This window comes from Panthera uncia, chromosome C2 (assembly GCF_023721935.1).
Source record: "Panthera uncia isolate 11264 chromosome C2, Puncia_PCG_1.0, whole genome shotgun sequence".
NCBI lineage: Eukaryota > Metazoa > Chordata > Mammalia > Carnivora > Felidae > Panthera > Panthera uncia.
The window spans coordinates 96,271,766-96,288,332 of NC_064810.1; the positions used below are offsets into that span (position 1 = coordinate 96,271,766).

At 37.6% G+C, this 16,567-nt stretch overlaps 1 protein-coding gene across 2 annotated transcripts in view; it reads left to right on the plus strand.

Moving 5' to 3' along the window:
- ZBBX (zinc finger B-box domain containing) overlaps nt 1-16,036 on the plus strand; it is a 129,129-nt gene extending 113,093 nt beyond the window's left edge. For both annotated transcript variants that reach the window (XM_049628595.1, XM_049628596.1), the window contains 2 exons: nt 13,819-13,957; nt 15,738-16,036. In XM_049628595.1, the coding sequence (XP_049484552.1) occupies nt 13,819-13,957; nt 15,738-15,855 (257 nt within the window). In that variant the 3' untranslated portion in view covers nt 15,856-16,036. The remainder of the gene's footprint in view (nt 1-13,818; nt 13,958-15,737) is intronic.
- The last annotated feature ends 531 nt before the right edge of the window (nt 16,037-16,567 follow it).

A 16,567-nucleotide genomic window follows, 5' to 3' on the forward strand; every position in this document is an offset into this window, starting at 1 on the left:
CTTTTTTTTTTTTTAATTTTTTTTAATGTTTTTATTTATTTTTGAGACAGAGAGAGGCAGAGCATGAGCAGGGGAGGGGCAGAGAGAGAGGGAGACACAGAATCCGAAGCAGGCTCCAGGCTCTGAGCTGTCAGCCCAGAGCCCGACGCTGGGCTAGAACTCACAGACTGTGAGATCATGACCTGAGCCGAAGCCGGACGCTCAACCGACTGAGCCACCCAGGCGCCCCTCTGCTTGATTCTTTATAACATCCTCCAAGAAAACAAGGCTTTCCCTTTTTCCCTCATATAACTGTTAACCTTTGTATTTGTTTCCTTGGATATCCCCTGACATCTCCCTGAGAATGTTACCAAATGGGTGGATGCCCACACCAGAGATGGCCCCCTTAGCCTACATAATACACAGTTAAAATGGAATAAGGAGGGGCTCCTGGGTGGCTCAGTTGGTTACGTGTCCAACTTCGGCTCAGGTCGATTTTGTGGTTCATGAGTTCAAGCCCTGCGTTGAGCTCTGTGCTGACAGCTCAGAGCCTGGAGCCTGCTTCAAATTCTGTGTCTCCCTCTCTCTCTGCCACTCCTCTGCTCATGCTCTGTCTCTGTTTAAAAAAAAATGTGGCATAAGGAACTTCATGTGGACGAAATATATATTTTTTCTTCTTTCTACAAACCTGCTGAGTGGCTAATCTCTGTAGCTTTATTAAAGCTACTGCCCAACACCCTTGTTGGAGGATTGAGCTGTTAGATCTTTTAAAGCAGTATTTGGCAAGCTTCAGTGCCAATGCACTGAAATGCAGATTCTGGGATGGGGCCCAGGATTCTGCACATCTGACCAGTACCCATTTGATGCCAGTGCTGCTGATTGGCATACCAGTTTGAGGAGAAATTAGACTGCTGCATTCCCTTTCCTAAAATCTCAGTGATTGTAGTCTAGCAAATCATAACCATATTCGTGAACATACAAGGGTCTGGTTCAGTAACAGACCCCAGGGGAATCAGTCCTCTTTTCATCAGGAAGTTGTTCATGCAGTTGTTCCTGCCGCACATCCAAGAAGCAGGCCAGAAACTTCCACATGTGCTTGCTTTTTGGTTTTGTGTTTGTTTGTTTGTTTGTTTGGTTGGTTTTTAGTGATATCCTCCTCTGTTCACCTCAGAATAAAAACTTTTCTATTTGCATAAAAAGAACATATCTTGGCTTTGAAAAATTCAAGAAATACCAAAAAATACTAAAAGGGAAGCCAAAATCCTCACAAAATCTTAATCCTTAATCCTTAATATGAAATCCTTTATATGAAAACAACCATCTTATTTGATGAGCAAATATTAATATTTTAAACATCTGCTTATGTCATGAGTATACATATAAAAATACATAGTTAGAAGGATGAATAGATTGAAGGAAAGACAGTAGTCATTTTATAAAAAATAAATTTAGGCTCTACGTATTTTTAAATGGTTACATATTTACTCAATTAAACAAAAGATAAATAGAAATGAAACTAATGGAAATTATAGATTTCAGGTACTTTTTCATCACAAAAATATTAAGTTGAACTATATGAAATTGCTTTTTGTAGACAAGAAACAGTGGGATATTGGCAATTTTATATAGTCTGTCTTGTACTTTTATGTAAATATCCCTTTAAAAATTAAGAAAAAGGTAAAAAAGAAATAGTAAGCAATCAAGACCATTTATAATTATCTATGATTTAGTTTTATACAATAATGATGAAATCCCTATAATAAAGATGAGGACTTATTTGTTGTGTTTTTTAGCCACATGTGATTATAAATACTATTGAATATATTGCTATTATAGTTACAATTTTTCATTTTTTTAAGGTTTCCTTTTATTTCCTTTTTCTTAGTGAAAATTCATAAAGATTAGATGATCAGTACCAGCATTTTTATTTTGGCTTTCCAATTTTGAGCCTTTATTTTAAATATATTTTTTAATGTTTTATTTTATTTTTCAGAGAGAGAGAGAGAGAGAGAGAGAAAGAGAGAGCGAGCATGAGTAGGGGAGGGGCAGAGAGAGAGGGAGACACAGAATCTGAAGCAGGCTCCAGGCTCCGCTCTGTCAGCACAGAGCCCAACTGGAGGTTCAAACCCATGAACTGTGAGATCATGACCTAAGCTGAAGTTGGACACTTAACCGACTGAGCCACCCAGGCACCCCTTGAGCCTTTTATTTTGATTCAGCTCTAGAAGATTCGATTGTGACATTCTTGAGAATTTGTTTCATCTTTACGGCTGAATGGCAAATTAGCTAGATTAATCTAGTGGATCACACTTTTTTCCCTCTGCATTTAGTAGACATTTCTCCACTGTCTTCTGTGCCTCATTTTGATGCAAGTTAGTACTTAGCACAGTTTTTCCATTTGCTTTTGTTTGGTTGAATTTAATTGTAGCTCTATTACTCAAGTTCTTTCATGTTTGAGAATGAGTGCTTCCTTTATATTTAAACGGCAAATTGACTGAAGGTAATATAGTTGGGGCATTTTTCTTGTAAACCTTGTATATGCTGACTCATTGTTATCTGTGTCTGAATTCTGTTATGAAGTAGTTTGAGGTCACCTTTATTTTTTTCCTCACTCTCTCTCTTGCATGTGACAGGCTTCTTTCCTGAATGGATGTTTGAAGAATTTTTTCTTAATCTTTGAAATTCAATAACGGGACCAGAAATGTGTTTCAATATCAATAATTCAGCATTTCTTAAAGCAGTGGGCTCTCTTTCTATCTGTAGAAAAATTGCTCCTTATTTTCAGAGATATTTTCTGCTGTTGTATATTTGAATTGCTTTTCTGTTCCATATGGGATTATCCTGCTGACGAACCTATTTTGTCTGTGTTGGATCTTCTTTGTACAATGTATTTACTTACATTTTCGTCAACTCTTTTAACCAGTTTTATTTTCCTTTGCATTTACTACTTTACCTTCAGCTTGTCTTCTATGTCGGGATTTTAATTTTCAGCTACAGTTATAATCCGTTCTTTATTGACTGATTTAATACATTAGCTTTCTAAAGGTATTCTTTGATTTCTTTTTGTAAATTTTTACTTTGATGTATTATAAACTTATGGAAAATTTTCAAGAATGCGAGAATAGTACAAGGAGGGGCTCTTGGGTGGCTCAGTCAGTTGAGTGTCTGACTTCAGCTGAGGTCATGATCTCATGGTTCATGAGTTCAAGCCCCGCATCAGGCTCTGTGCTGACAGTTCAGAGCCTGGAGCCTGCTTCACGTTCTGTGTCTCCCTCTCTTACTTCCCCACCCCCACTCATGCTCTGTCTTCTCTCTCTCTCTCTCTCTCTCTCTCTCTCTCTCTCTCTCAAAAATAAATATTAAAAAATTTAAAAAGGAGAGAGAATAGTAGAAGGAATTACTGTATACTCTTTAACGAGTTCACTACTTGTCTTTTGCGCTATTTGGATATATGTATACACACACACACACACGCACACTGTACTTTTTTGTGAATCATTTGAGAGGAGGTTATAAACATTATGAGCCTTGATCAAAAAAATACTTGAGTGTAAAAAAATACATCAGTCAGTGTGTGTTACCCACGAACAGGACATTTTTTCAAGGATCATAATACAATGATCAAAAATCAGGAAATTTAACATTGATACAATATGATCCTCTACTCTAGTCCACAGTGCCTATCTAATTTTTAAAACTTGTCTCAGTAGTGTTCATTATAGCTTGTTTTTTTCTGGTATCGGATCCTATCCAGGAACAGGTGATCATTGAAAAATTTTTTTCTTGTTAACATCTGACATGACGTTTGATCTTTGAGATTAGTTTTGCTGTTTTTAATTAATTAATTTTTAATTGAAATGTGATTGACTTACCATAACCTTTTAGTTTCAGTGGTACATAATAGTGATTCAGTGTGTTTATACATTATGAAATAATCCCCATAGTAAGTTCACTTACCATCATCTGTCACCACACACAGTTATTACAACATTATTGACTATATCCCCTATGCAGTACATTATATCTCTATGACTTGTTTATTTTATAACTGGAAGTTTGTACCTCTTAATCCCCTTCACATGTTTAGCTCACTCCTCCCACTCCTTTCCTCTCTGGTAACCAACAGTTTGTTTCCTATATCTATGAAACTGTTTCTGTTTTGTTTTATGCATTTGTTTTGTTTTTTTTAGATTCCACATATAAGCGAAATCATGTGGTATTTGCCCTCCATGTTGTCGTAAATGGCAAGGTTTCATTCCTTTTTTTATGGCTGAGTAATATTCTGGTGTGTGTGCATGTGTGTGTGTGTGTGTGTGTGTATCTCACATCTTTATGCATTCATATATTCATGGACACTCAGGTTGCTTCTATATCCTGGCTATTGTAAATAATGGTGCAATAAATATTTGTAAATAAATATGGTAAATAATTGCAATAATGCAATGAACATATTGGTGCAGATAATCTCTTTGAACTGGTGTTCTCATTTTATTCGGGTAAATATCCAGAAATGGAATTGCTGGATTGTATGGTAGTTATATTTTTACTTTTTTTGAGGAACCTCCATATTGTTTTCCATAGTAGCTGCTCCAATTTACATTCTTACCAACAGTGTCCGAGGGTTTCCTTTTTTCCATGTCCCCACCAACACTTGTTTTGTTTTTTTTTTGTCTTTTTGATAATAACCAATCTGATGGGTGGTATATCATTGTGGTTTTGGTTTGCCTTTACCTGATGGTTAGTGATATGGAGCATATCGTTTCATGTGATTGTTGTCCTTCTGTTTGTCTTCTGAGAAATGTCTGTTCAGGCCTGCTCATTTTTTAAATGCATTGCTTTTTTTTTTTAATTAAAAAATGTTTGTTTGTTTGTTTATGAGAAAGAGAGTGGGAAAGGAGCAGAGGGAGAGGCAGACAGAGAATTCCAAGCAGGCTCTACACTGTCAGCACAGAGCCTGATGCAGGGCTCCATCCCACGAACTATGAGATCATGACCTGAGCCAAAACCAAGAGCTGGATGATTAACTAAGCCACCCATGTTGTTTGCTTTTTTGATACTAAGTTGTGTAAGTTCTTTTTGTAGTTTGAATATTAATCCATTATTGGCTGTATGACTTGCAAATATTCTTCTCCCATTCAGTAGGTTGCCTTTCCATTTTGTTAATGGTTTCCTTTGCTGTACAAATGCCATTTAGTTTGATATAATCTCATTTGTTTATTTTAGCTTTTCTTGCCCTTGCCTGAGGATACTAGTCCAAAAATATATTGCCAAGACCAGCGTAAAAGAGTTTACTGCCTATGGTTTCTTGTATGAGCCTTATGATTTTAGGTGTTAACATTCAAGTCTTTAATCCATTTTTTTTTTAACGTTTATTTATTTTTGAGACAGAGAGAGACAGAGCATGAACGGGGGCAGGTCAGAGAGAGAGGGAGACACAGAATCTGAAACAGGCTCCAGGCTCCGAGCCGTCAGCCCAGAGCCCGACGCGGGGCTCGAACTCACGGACTGCGAGATCATGACCTGAGCCGAAGTCGGCCGCTCAACCGACTGAGCCACCCAGGCGCCCCGGTCTTTAATCCATTTTTAATCTATTTTTATATGTGGTATAAGATAGTGGTGCAGTTTCATTCTTCTGTGTGTAGCTGTCTGCCCAGTACCATTTATTGTAGAGACTGTCTTTTCCCCATTGTATATTCTTGTCTTTTTTGTCATAGTTCAATTAACCATGTATATGTTAAGCTTTCTGTTCTATTCTATTGATCTATTGTTTCCATGCTTTGTAGTGTAGTTTGAAATCAAAAGGTGTGACACCTGAAGCATTGTTCTTTTCTCTCAAGATGCTTTGGCTATCTGGGATCTTTTGTGGTTCCATACAAATTTTAGGATTCTTTGTTCTAGTTTTATAAATATTCCATTGGTATTTTTATGGAGATTGCATTGAATCTTTGGATTGCTTTGGGTAGAGTGGACATTTTAGCAATATTTATTCTTCTAATCCATGAGCATGTTGTATCTTTCCATTTATTTATGCTGTCTTCTTCCATAAGTATCCTACAGTTTTCAGAATACAGGTCTTTCACCTCCTTAAATTTATTTCTAGGTACTTTATTCTTTTTGATGAAATTGTAAATGGGGGTTATTTTTTATTTCTCTTTTCGATATCTTTTTACTATGTATAGAAATGCAACTGATTTCTGTATATTAATTTTGTATCCTGTGACTATACTGAATTCATTTATTAGTTCTTAGAGTTTTTTGGTTGAATCCTGGTTCTTCTATATTCAGTGTCATGCCATCTGCAAATAGTGAGCATTTTACTTCTTCCTTTCCAATGTGGGTGACTTTTTTTTTCTTTTTCTTGCCTATTTGCTGTGATTAGGACTTCCAATGTTGAATATGTTGAATGAAACATGAAAGTTCAATAAAAGTGGTAACAGTGGGCATCCTTGTTCTGATCTTAAGCTTTTCATGGTTGAGTATAATGTTAACATTTGGGTTTGTCATATACGATCTTTCTTATGTTGAGGTGCATTTCTTCCATACCCATGAGTGGAGTTGGCCCAGGGTGTACCACGGTGGGGTTGTCTTGGGGAAATGGCTGCAGCTGTTCTAAGCTAGGGGCCCGGGCTTGTTGGGTCAGTTCGAGCAGGCCAACTATAGTACCTGGACCTTGCTTTTGTCTGTGCTATCAAGGTGGAGGGGGGACATAAAAAATGGCACTTTCAGGGCACCTGGTTGGCTCAGTCAGTTAAGTGTCTGACACTTGATCTTGGCTCAGGTCAAGATCTCATGGTTTGTGGGTTCAAGCTCTGCATTGGGCTCTGCGCTGACAACATGGAGCCTCCTTGGGATTCTGTCTCTCCTTCTCTCCACCCATCCCCCACGTATGTGTGCTCTCTCTCTCAAAATAAATAAACGTTAAAAAAATGGCACTTGCTGGTCCTTTCAACCCCAGAGTGATTTCTAGAAGTTTCCCACCATTTAGATGCACTAAGGTTAGTAAATAGATTTCTTTCACTTGCAGTCAAATTGCCCTTTAAACCACTATTTTTCCATGTGTCCCAAGGTGAGAGAGTATGTACATGGACCCCTCAGAGATATTCCTCCCCACTGCAGGTTGCCACACTGGGTATGGGGTTCCCTTCGTGACTATATCCCTATCTCCTGCCCTTCTGTGTGTGGTCTCCCTCTTATTTATTGTGCAAAAGCTCTTCATTCAGCCCTCAGTTCTTTGGGAGGAATTGTGTAGCTGTACATTCAGTGAGTTCATGGGAGGAGGTGAGTTCAGGGTCTCCTTACACCACCATGTTAGACTGGCTCCTTAACAGTTTTACACTGTTCTTAAATTTATTTATTTTTGAGAGAAAGAGAGCATGAGCTGGGGAAGGGCAGAAAGAGAGGGAGAGAGAAAATCCAAAGCAGGCTCTGCACTGACAGCACAAGCTCAGTGCAGGGCCCCAACTCATGAGCCAAAATCAGGAGTTGGATGCTTAACCGACTGAGCCACTCAGGTGCCCCAGTTTTACACTTTAAAAAATATATATCATTTTCATTCTTTCTTTTGTAGCTAAAGGACTCATGGGGGAATTTTCTTATGGTCTTGATCTGTTTTCTACCAGATTGATCTTTTATTTAATCATTCTTTGCATGCCATGGATTCTTGGATTCTAGTTTGTTCATCTGCATAGCTACTTGCTGTCATTTCTTTGTATCTTATGTGTTCATACTTATTGTGGGCAGCTTTACTCATATGTTCTTTTCTGATATAGTGAGATTACATTTTCCCTAAAATGCTGTCCACCTGTACCAAGGTATGTCAGTCTTCTCTTTGGAGCTACTATTTGTGTATTGGTTATTGCATTGTTTTCTGTATCTTGCCAGCTCAAAGGCATGGGAGGATCGATGAAGGGCTGGGGAGCTTATCCTCCTTTATTGGAAGGCCTGGGCTCGCTAGTCTTCTTCTTGATTACGTTAAATTTCATTGCACCTGGTTTCAGCTGTGTTCTGTCCCTGTGGGGACACCTGCAGGTTTGTAATTTTCTTGCCTCTGCTAAGATCTTCCAGTGGGTACTTAGGGGTTTTACAAATATTTCAAATTATTTCTTCTTCTTTCCCCTTCACCTACTTTTCTCCAAATTGGTGTGGTATTGGTGAGACTTGTCAGTGCTTTCGATGACTCTCCTTTTCCTGTTACTAGTTTAGTGTTCATATTGGCTGGGGAAGAAAGTGAATAGATGGCAGTGGCACCCAGCTACACCACAGAGAGTCTTTATTTGGTTGTCCCTTGTTGAAATTTATTATGTGGACTTACATTCCTTTCTTTGTCCGATTCCTTTTATGATTTTATTTTAGTTTAGTTCTTCTGCTTTTCCTATTCATTTAATTATGGGTTGGGGGATGAGAGTCTGTGATCCACCTGTACCCAATCCATTTGCCTTCCTCTAAAATACTAAAAATCAAATGTAAGTCTCCTTGGAGGTAATTCTCACGTTAAAGACGAATTCTAAAATGAAGCATGACAGGCCTGAACTAGATCTAAAAGGATAACCGTTCAGCTTTTAATCAGAAAATGAAGGGTTTCTTATTTTGATAAATTGGTGAGTTCCACTATTTACAAATGAAACACCAGACTTAACAAGCAGTAGTCTCTTGTGTTTGTTTCTAACCACCAGCTTCCCTATTTCCTTTATCACTTTTGTTCTTACATACTTCACTTTTTCCCTCTGCCACTCATTTTTCCATACACTGATGCCAGTATTTTCACTAGAGTGCATAACTTTTCGTATATGAAGGCAGCATACACTGCGTGGCCTGTGAACCACCAGGGCTTTGCTGATGGTCCAGGAGCAGAACTAAATCACTTACACACACTTGACCCATGGACAGCTCTCTTTATGTTTGGGAAGATTGGCTTTGGATGAGTGCACAGCTTTGGAGACATTCACCTGGAGCTTAGGAAGGAAGAGGGTGGCACATCAGACCCAACAAAACAGTCAGTGAGGTGATAGATGCTGTGGTGTCATCAGCTGCTATTCCAGAAAATTCACGGTTTCTGTACAAGGCTTTTGTATTCTGTTTAGCATCAATGGGCAGAAAAATTCCACCCACATTTCACTACTTATGGTGCAGCCTGGAAAAACTCCATATGAGGTTTGGTTGCACAGACGCACAGCTACACAATTTGACTCTTATACAAATGTAAATGTGTTCACATCCCTGTGAAAGCTGACATTTTGTGAGCAGCAAACGTGACTTGTTTTCTCTTAGCTCTAGGATACATCCATTTCCTCTAAGTTCTATGGAAAACAACTGCGCCAGGCAACTGGGAGAAGAAAAGGCAGCGAATAACTATATTCAGTGAAATGTTTCCCCATTCAGATTGCTGTGGCTGATATGAGAGCCCTTTCAGAAGCAGGCAGGGCAGGCGAATGGGCGGGCGGGGGTAGAGGGCAGGTGTACAGGTTGCAGACCAACTTCCTGCTGAATCAGGAGATGGGGGCAGGAAAGCCAGGCAGTTTTGAGCCAGGCTCTGGGTCCAGGAGCCTGGTTTTGAAATTTGAAACCTCTACCTCCTAGCTTCATGACATTGGGCATATGACTTTCACAATCTCACTTTGCATCAGTTTCTGTGTATGAAAGATGGCTACAATAGGCCCTATCATAAAATTGTTCAATGATTGAATTTAATGATATATTAAATATTATATTTATGAAAAATTTCTTTCTCTTTCTCTCTCTCTACATACACACACATACACACACACACATTCTCTCTTAAGAGTTAATTGCTTAGCACATAGTAAATCCTGAAAAAGAAACTTAAATTGTTTAAGGAACCAGTGGTTGGTACTTTCCACATACAATATAGGTAAGGTTCTCTTGGTAAGTCTAATTTTTAGTCAAAAACATCTAAAAGCTGTTTTCATTCTACAATGATGTTTTCTTCTGGCCACCGTGAGGGTGATAGCTTTAGCTCATTCCATATAATTATTTCCTCCACAAATATCTTTGTAAATAAAGCTATCATCACTTCCTTAGTAGGTTCAACATGACCATATAACTTACTTGCCAAGTCACTTTGTCAACTTTTGAATATTGTCATAGCCTGAAGAAATTTGGGAAACATCAGAAGATATGCAGTATGAGAAAGTATCAGTAATAATGCACATTAAGGCAGTCATGTTTTCATTAGTTAAAAATAATTCATTTGTTCAAACTTATTCTGACTTGTGGTTTAAGGGTTTGTACTTTAAGACTTAAATTCCCATGGCAATCCTATGTTTGTATAAGTCCACAGTAGTTAACTGAGCCAAGCAATTAAAAAGAGGAAAGTAATTTTCTTAAATAAGAAAGACTAAAAATCTACCTGATACTAACTGATGTAGCTATACTGTTGGAGAAAAAAATAGTGAGATAGTGAATAATTGGAACCTCTGTTCATAAGTTGACCATCAAGTAAGATATTACACTGTATGGGGGCTAATCAGGGTTTATAGTTAGCAGATTAAGTAAGTAACCCTTGTAAAGAGAGGTTAAGATGGACTGGAATGGCAATCTTTTTGCTTTGGGTCACCTTTCAATTTCAAGAAAAAAAATGAGTGCCACCTATAAATGAAAGTCAACATATTTTTTAAAATTCTGACATAAGGAATATGAAGCCATTCAATGAGTAATAATCACTACTTGTTTTTATATGTAATTTTGCTTCATTTGATCTTTATAACAACTCTGTGAAGACAAATGAAGCAGGTATGATTTTTAATCTCCCCTTCGTGGATACAGTAACTGAGGCTCTAGGTGACGTAATAACTACCCAGGGTCTCCCTTGGGTGCTCAGAAGAGCCCAGGCGCGAACCTGGGCAAGTCTGCCCCACATTCCTTTGTCTCACCACCCTACCACAGTGCACTTAACTAATGTCAAATCCTTACTCCTAATCAGTATTGTGACCACATAAGAGGCAGAGGGTGTGGGCAGGGAGAAGGTAAAAGGAAGAAGGTAAGAAGGGATAAACAAGGCGAGACACAATGGCAGAAGGGAAGAGATGGAGAGAGAAAAACCAAAGTCTGAAGGTTTGGGGAGGGGGCTCACAGGTTACAGGGTAAGTGTCCTGGTTGTCACAGCCTCCTAAACACGGGGATGTCACTGGTATCTCTGCTAATAGTCCTTTAGATGGTGGTGGTGGTGGTGATTTGGGTTCCTTATAGGAACGTAACCTGTCTGCTTTGTGTCTATTCTTTGAAGTTTTTATCCTGTCTCTTTGTTCCCACTTTTCTTTCCTTCATTTCTTTTACTCATCTAAATGTTCGTTTCCCTGTAGAATAAAGTTTTACGTGTATATTTTAAATGACTTGAGTTTTAGAAATACACCTTAAAACTTTATATTTAGTCATTTTTTTCCCCTTTGCCATTCTTTATTATCGAATTTAAGAGGTTCTTCAATGATCAGAGAACATACACTATTACTCCAGGGATAGAAAAAGGCTTAACTTCAATCCATTCCTCAATAGTCCACTTTCTAGACAGTTATAAAGTAAATTTATAACAGCTGAATTTCCACTATAAATGTCAATCCAGTCTTCCCTGGTTTTATATTAGAAAATCTTAGGTTTTTGTATAATTGATCTTTTAGATTTAACACTAACCCACAATAGAGTTTTCATAGGCAGTTTTATTTTTCCCTGCCCTGAAAATCAGGTGATGTCACCTTTGCCCCTCTTAACTTCACATGGTGCTTGGAAATATCATTTTGAGAATGAACAATTATATAAAAGTAGGCCCATTCTATCTACACCATCCGAATTAGCTCTGCTCAGTCAGGACTGAACTGCCCTGCAGACGTCGGGTACCTCTCCTGGTGGTGTTCTTTAGATCTAAGAGTCGTTACTGGGTTTCAGTTCTGTAGTTGCACCAGTTGCAAATCCTGAATTGATTGCTTTCTCACGGGTAACAGTCCCTATCACTGGGGCAAGTGAGGGTGCTCTGCATACCTGTCTTTTTTACCTTGTGGAAAAAGAGAAGAGAAAATAGAAGTCCACGCTAAAGAATGAGATTCTGAGATATAGAGATTTCTGACGTTGCTGAGCTAGAAGAGCTTAGGGCTAGTTGCATTTCTTCTCTGGTTGTGTGACTTCCAACAAGCAACCAGTGTCTCGGGGACCTTCGGTTTCCTAATCTCCAACAACTGGGGAGGGAATAAAAATTCTAGCTGAAGAATCTTTTTGTTTTTCTCAAAATTAGTCTTCTACAGAGCTCCAAATTTAAATCAGACCGAGTAAAGCCATTTTGATGATTTTGGGGTTGTGGAACAGGAGCCTCAGCCCCAAGACTACTGTATTTCTCCAGGTATCATAATTTGAAAGTCACTGGGCTAAATAATTTTAAGGACATTTCCAGTTGTAAAGGTATTGAGGACTGTCTTGCAGCAGGAATAATCGAAGTTTCTTCCAGCAGGGGAATGTCTGCTTGCTCAAAAACTTCAAGTAAATACTATCCAAGAAATAATCGTAATCATAACCATAGAATAATTCTCTCAGTCCAGGTGAATGTTACACATAGTTTGGAGTGTGGTCCTTGTGATCAGGAGAATATTTGCTTGCACTTTCATCAGAGTAAGGGGAAAAGTAGCACCCGGTAATTTTAACAGTTTTAAAAGTCATGCTACCATAACCTTAGGTAAAAGTTAGATGGCTCTTCCAACTTCATCAATGACAAAAAGAAGGCATCATGGTCTTTCTAATACAGCAATCATACTTATTTTTGTACTTTTTGGTAGTTTATATAAAATCTGTTTGCTTATGCATTTGCTTATTTAACTTGCACTGTTTGCCCTTACATGAGCTAAATCATAGGCCTGCTTCATGTAAAAGATTTAAGTCTTCTCCCCTTTCACATACAAATGGTTATTATCTATCCAAACAAAGCAGAAAGTAGAAAGGGTAGCAGAAAAGAAAGGAAGCAGCAAAAGAAAGGGTAGCTTTGCCAAAAGTAACCTTCACCTCAGACTGTATGGGGGTAAAGCTTTTATTTCTTAGAAGACAAAAATAAACAATAAGGTGTTTAACGTTCTGGCAAATTGAGGAGTTGCACGATATTCTAGCCTTAAAAGAGGATCCTGTGACTTTCTTTGCAATTTTGTAAATTCTCAGGACATTTAACACTTTCTTAAGTGTAGTATATTTTAAAAAATCAATTAGGTTAGTTGAAATAACTCAGAGAAAGACAAATACTATATAATATCACTTACATATGGAATCTAAAAAACCCAAACTCACAGAGACAGAGACTAGAATAGTGGTTACCAGGGGCTAGGGGGTGGAAAAAATGGGGAAATATTGGTCAAACAGTGTAAACTTTTGGTTAAAAGATGAACAAATTCTGCAATGTAATGTGCAGCATGGTGATTATAGCTAATAATATTAGATACCTGAAGGTTGCTAAGAGAGTAGCTCTTAAATGTGTTAGCTAACACTATGGTGGTAATCATTTTGCAATATATAAATGTTCCAATCAACATATTGTACAACTTAAAATTACACCATGTTACATGTCAATTATATCTCAATAAATTAAAAACAAATTGGGGCAATCCCCCCCCCAAAAAAAACAAAAACAAAAACATAATCCATCTGATTAAGGTGACTTGATACCCATGCCCTAATTTAGAAGCTTAGAGCAAACTTCCTTCATATTTTGCTCATCCCGCATATACTAGAAAATTGAGGTGATTAAAAATCTGTACTGACCTTCTTTGTAATGCTTATAGTTTATGCTGGGTAAACTTTCAGCACCATATGCTGTGTTTGTGTCTTGAATTTATGTGCTGACATAAAATGTTTCAGATCCTTCAGAAAAACTTTACAGTCTAACCTCAGAAGAGTTACCAGCCTTCAACAACCACTTGCTGGACATAAGTCAGACTACTGGAGATTTCCTTAAAAGCTCAAGTGCCGGAGGCCTCTGGGGAGTTGAGGAACAGAGGTAGGTTAAGCCGGCAGCTCATATGTAATGACAGCATACATGGTGAAATTTTTGACAAGCCCCAAATAGTTATCCTTACTATATGAAAAAAGATTGCACTCACGTGGGTGCTTTATATGGCCATTCTCTGTAAAATGTTTGGGTCCTTGGTCGACGTATTATCAGGATTTAGTAGAAGGCTTATGAAGTTGTTGCTTTAATGTGAAGAGATAATTCTCTGCTGGACAATGTATGTCAGAAAAACGAAAAGATATTGGGAATTTTATAATCCTTCAGCATTTCTTCTTATATTGAAAAACAGTTGCTTTACTTGCGTTAATTAACTTAATAAATTCAAACAATTTGCACTAATAGAATCTTACTCAATGTGAATAAAACTTTTAGAATAGAATGTCGAGAAGATTCTTTCTTGAAATTAGGTCAAGATTGTTAATGATAGCATATTTTAAATTAAGTCATTTCATTCTTTCCTCACATGAAAAACATTTAGGGTTGATCAGTTTGTAAAGAACATAGGTTATACTAATAAATGCTTCAAAAAAGTAGTTTATCATGTCAGTCTATTACTGACGTGCTGGAATTTCTTGAAAAGGGAGGAAGGATCCTTGTAGAAGGATTAAGATAAATGTAAAATAGAAAGTCCCTTGAACTGTAAATTCCTTTGATTGGTTTGAAGTCTAATATTGCATTAAAAGGGAATCAAGAGTCCATTATTATTCCATCTTTCTAAAGGAGAAAATCATTTAGCTGTGGCCCTTGGATTTTTGCATTTCTAACACCACTTCCATTTTTAAAAAGAGAGATCAATATAAAGTTGCCATTTTTTCCCTAAAAAGCTCTTTTAAAACAAAGTAACTAAACCTACCACATACCCTCGGCATCATTTCATAAAAGAAAGGACATTTAATACTAAAAATATAAGGGGCACAAACAGAATAAAGCAGTTCTTTAAAATTAAAAATGTCATGAAAAAGTCCTTACCTTGTCCTTATTTTCCCTTCTTAGACCAGTGAAAATTTTTATCTCAGTCAGATCTGCCCTAGCCCACAGATCAGAGTTTAGGAACTTGCTGATTTAGCCTCTGTGGGTCATAAAAAAGAATCCAAAAAGATACCTATCACAGGATGAAGTATTTTATATTATTTAGTGGCATAGCATGGGCTGAAATTCTAGATAACTTGGACAAAAAAAATCTGAATTACACAAACTCCTTTCTGCTCCCCCACACTACTTCCTTCCCTAGACCTGACACCTGTATACTAGACTTTCTACCAGTTCGTCTCCACAGTAAAATGTAACAAGATAAAATAACTAAATAATTGCTGCCATTAAGTTTGGTTTTGGCATATCTTGATTGGCTATCCACATAGTCCTAATTTACAGTACGCAAAAGAGGTGATTTATTTGGCAGTCTATTCGTTGGGATTCTATTGCACAGCCAATGTAATGATGAATGTTCTTAATGATGACCTGAGGCTCGGCAAGTTTCTGAAGTGCCTTCTGAATCATCAGTGAAAGACACAACCAGAGAGCATAAAATCGTCTCCCCTTGGTTCCACTGTGGCTTTATTTCTCGGGAGAGGGAGAATGATGAGAATTTCTCATTAAAAGGAGGCTTGGTATATTGGGCACATTGAAAATTATGGCCCCGGTCGGAGACAGCCCCCTCACATCTGCCTGCCTCCAATGACTTCAATGCATGTAGTATTGATCAGAAGATGAATGAAGAGTTGAAACCTGGTTCTGTATATTGTGTATTGATCTTTTAATGTATTTCCAGCTCTTCTGAAAAAGATACTGAAATTCAGTCTTTGCTGACACTTTCTGAAAGCAGCACGGAGGAGGAGGAGGAGGAAGAGGATTTTCTTGACCGGCAACACGTCATCACACTCCCATAATCAAAGAGTGCCTAATGATAATGATCATTTGTTCATTACGTTTTCCATTTGGTACCCAGAGTAAAGCAAACAGCTGAAAAAAGTGACCAAGTGATTACTTGTCCCCGGTGCTGGAGATTTGATTGTTAATGTTTCTGATATTTCAAGATTGGCAGACTAATAAAAATCAGTGAAATTGTAAGTTCAAGGGCTTTTTCTTCCAAACGATTTATTGTATGTCAAATGCTGATCTATATTACACACAATATTAGTAAAATTTGGTGAATTTTAAAAACGAACAGTTATAATTGTGTCTCTAGAACCTATTATAGGTTAGAACATGATTGCATTTAAAGTAATATTGGATGGTTGAATTATATTTTAAACAATTATGTCATCAGTAAGAGCATACATTTGATGGCCATAGCATTAATTGAGCCTGGAATCCGTGTTTTGCTTTGGTAATTACTGTTTTGTTTTGTTATGTTTCGTTTTGTTTCGGTTAGGGTTTTTGAAATTCACACAAGTTCTGGTAGCTTCAAAAGTTGCTGCCAAAAGAGAAAAAAGAAGACCCAAAATAAAGCAGACATAACACTTGTCATTCTAGTATGACACAAAAACTTATACTAGAAAACACAGAACCCGCCCCCACCACCTCCCACAAACATCTTACTTTGGGCGGGTCACTGTGATGGTTAATTTTTTGTCAATTTGGCCACACTGTGGTACCCAG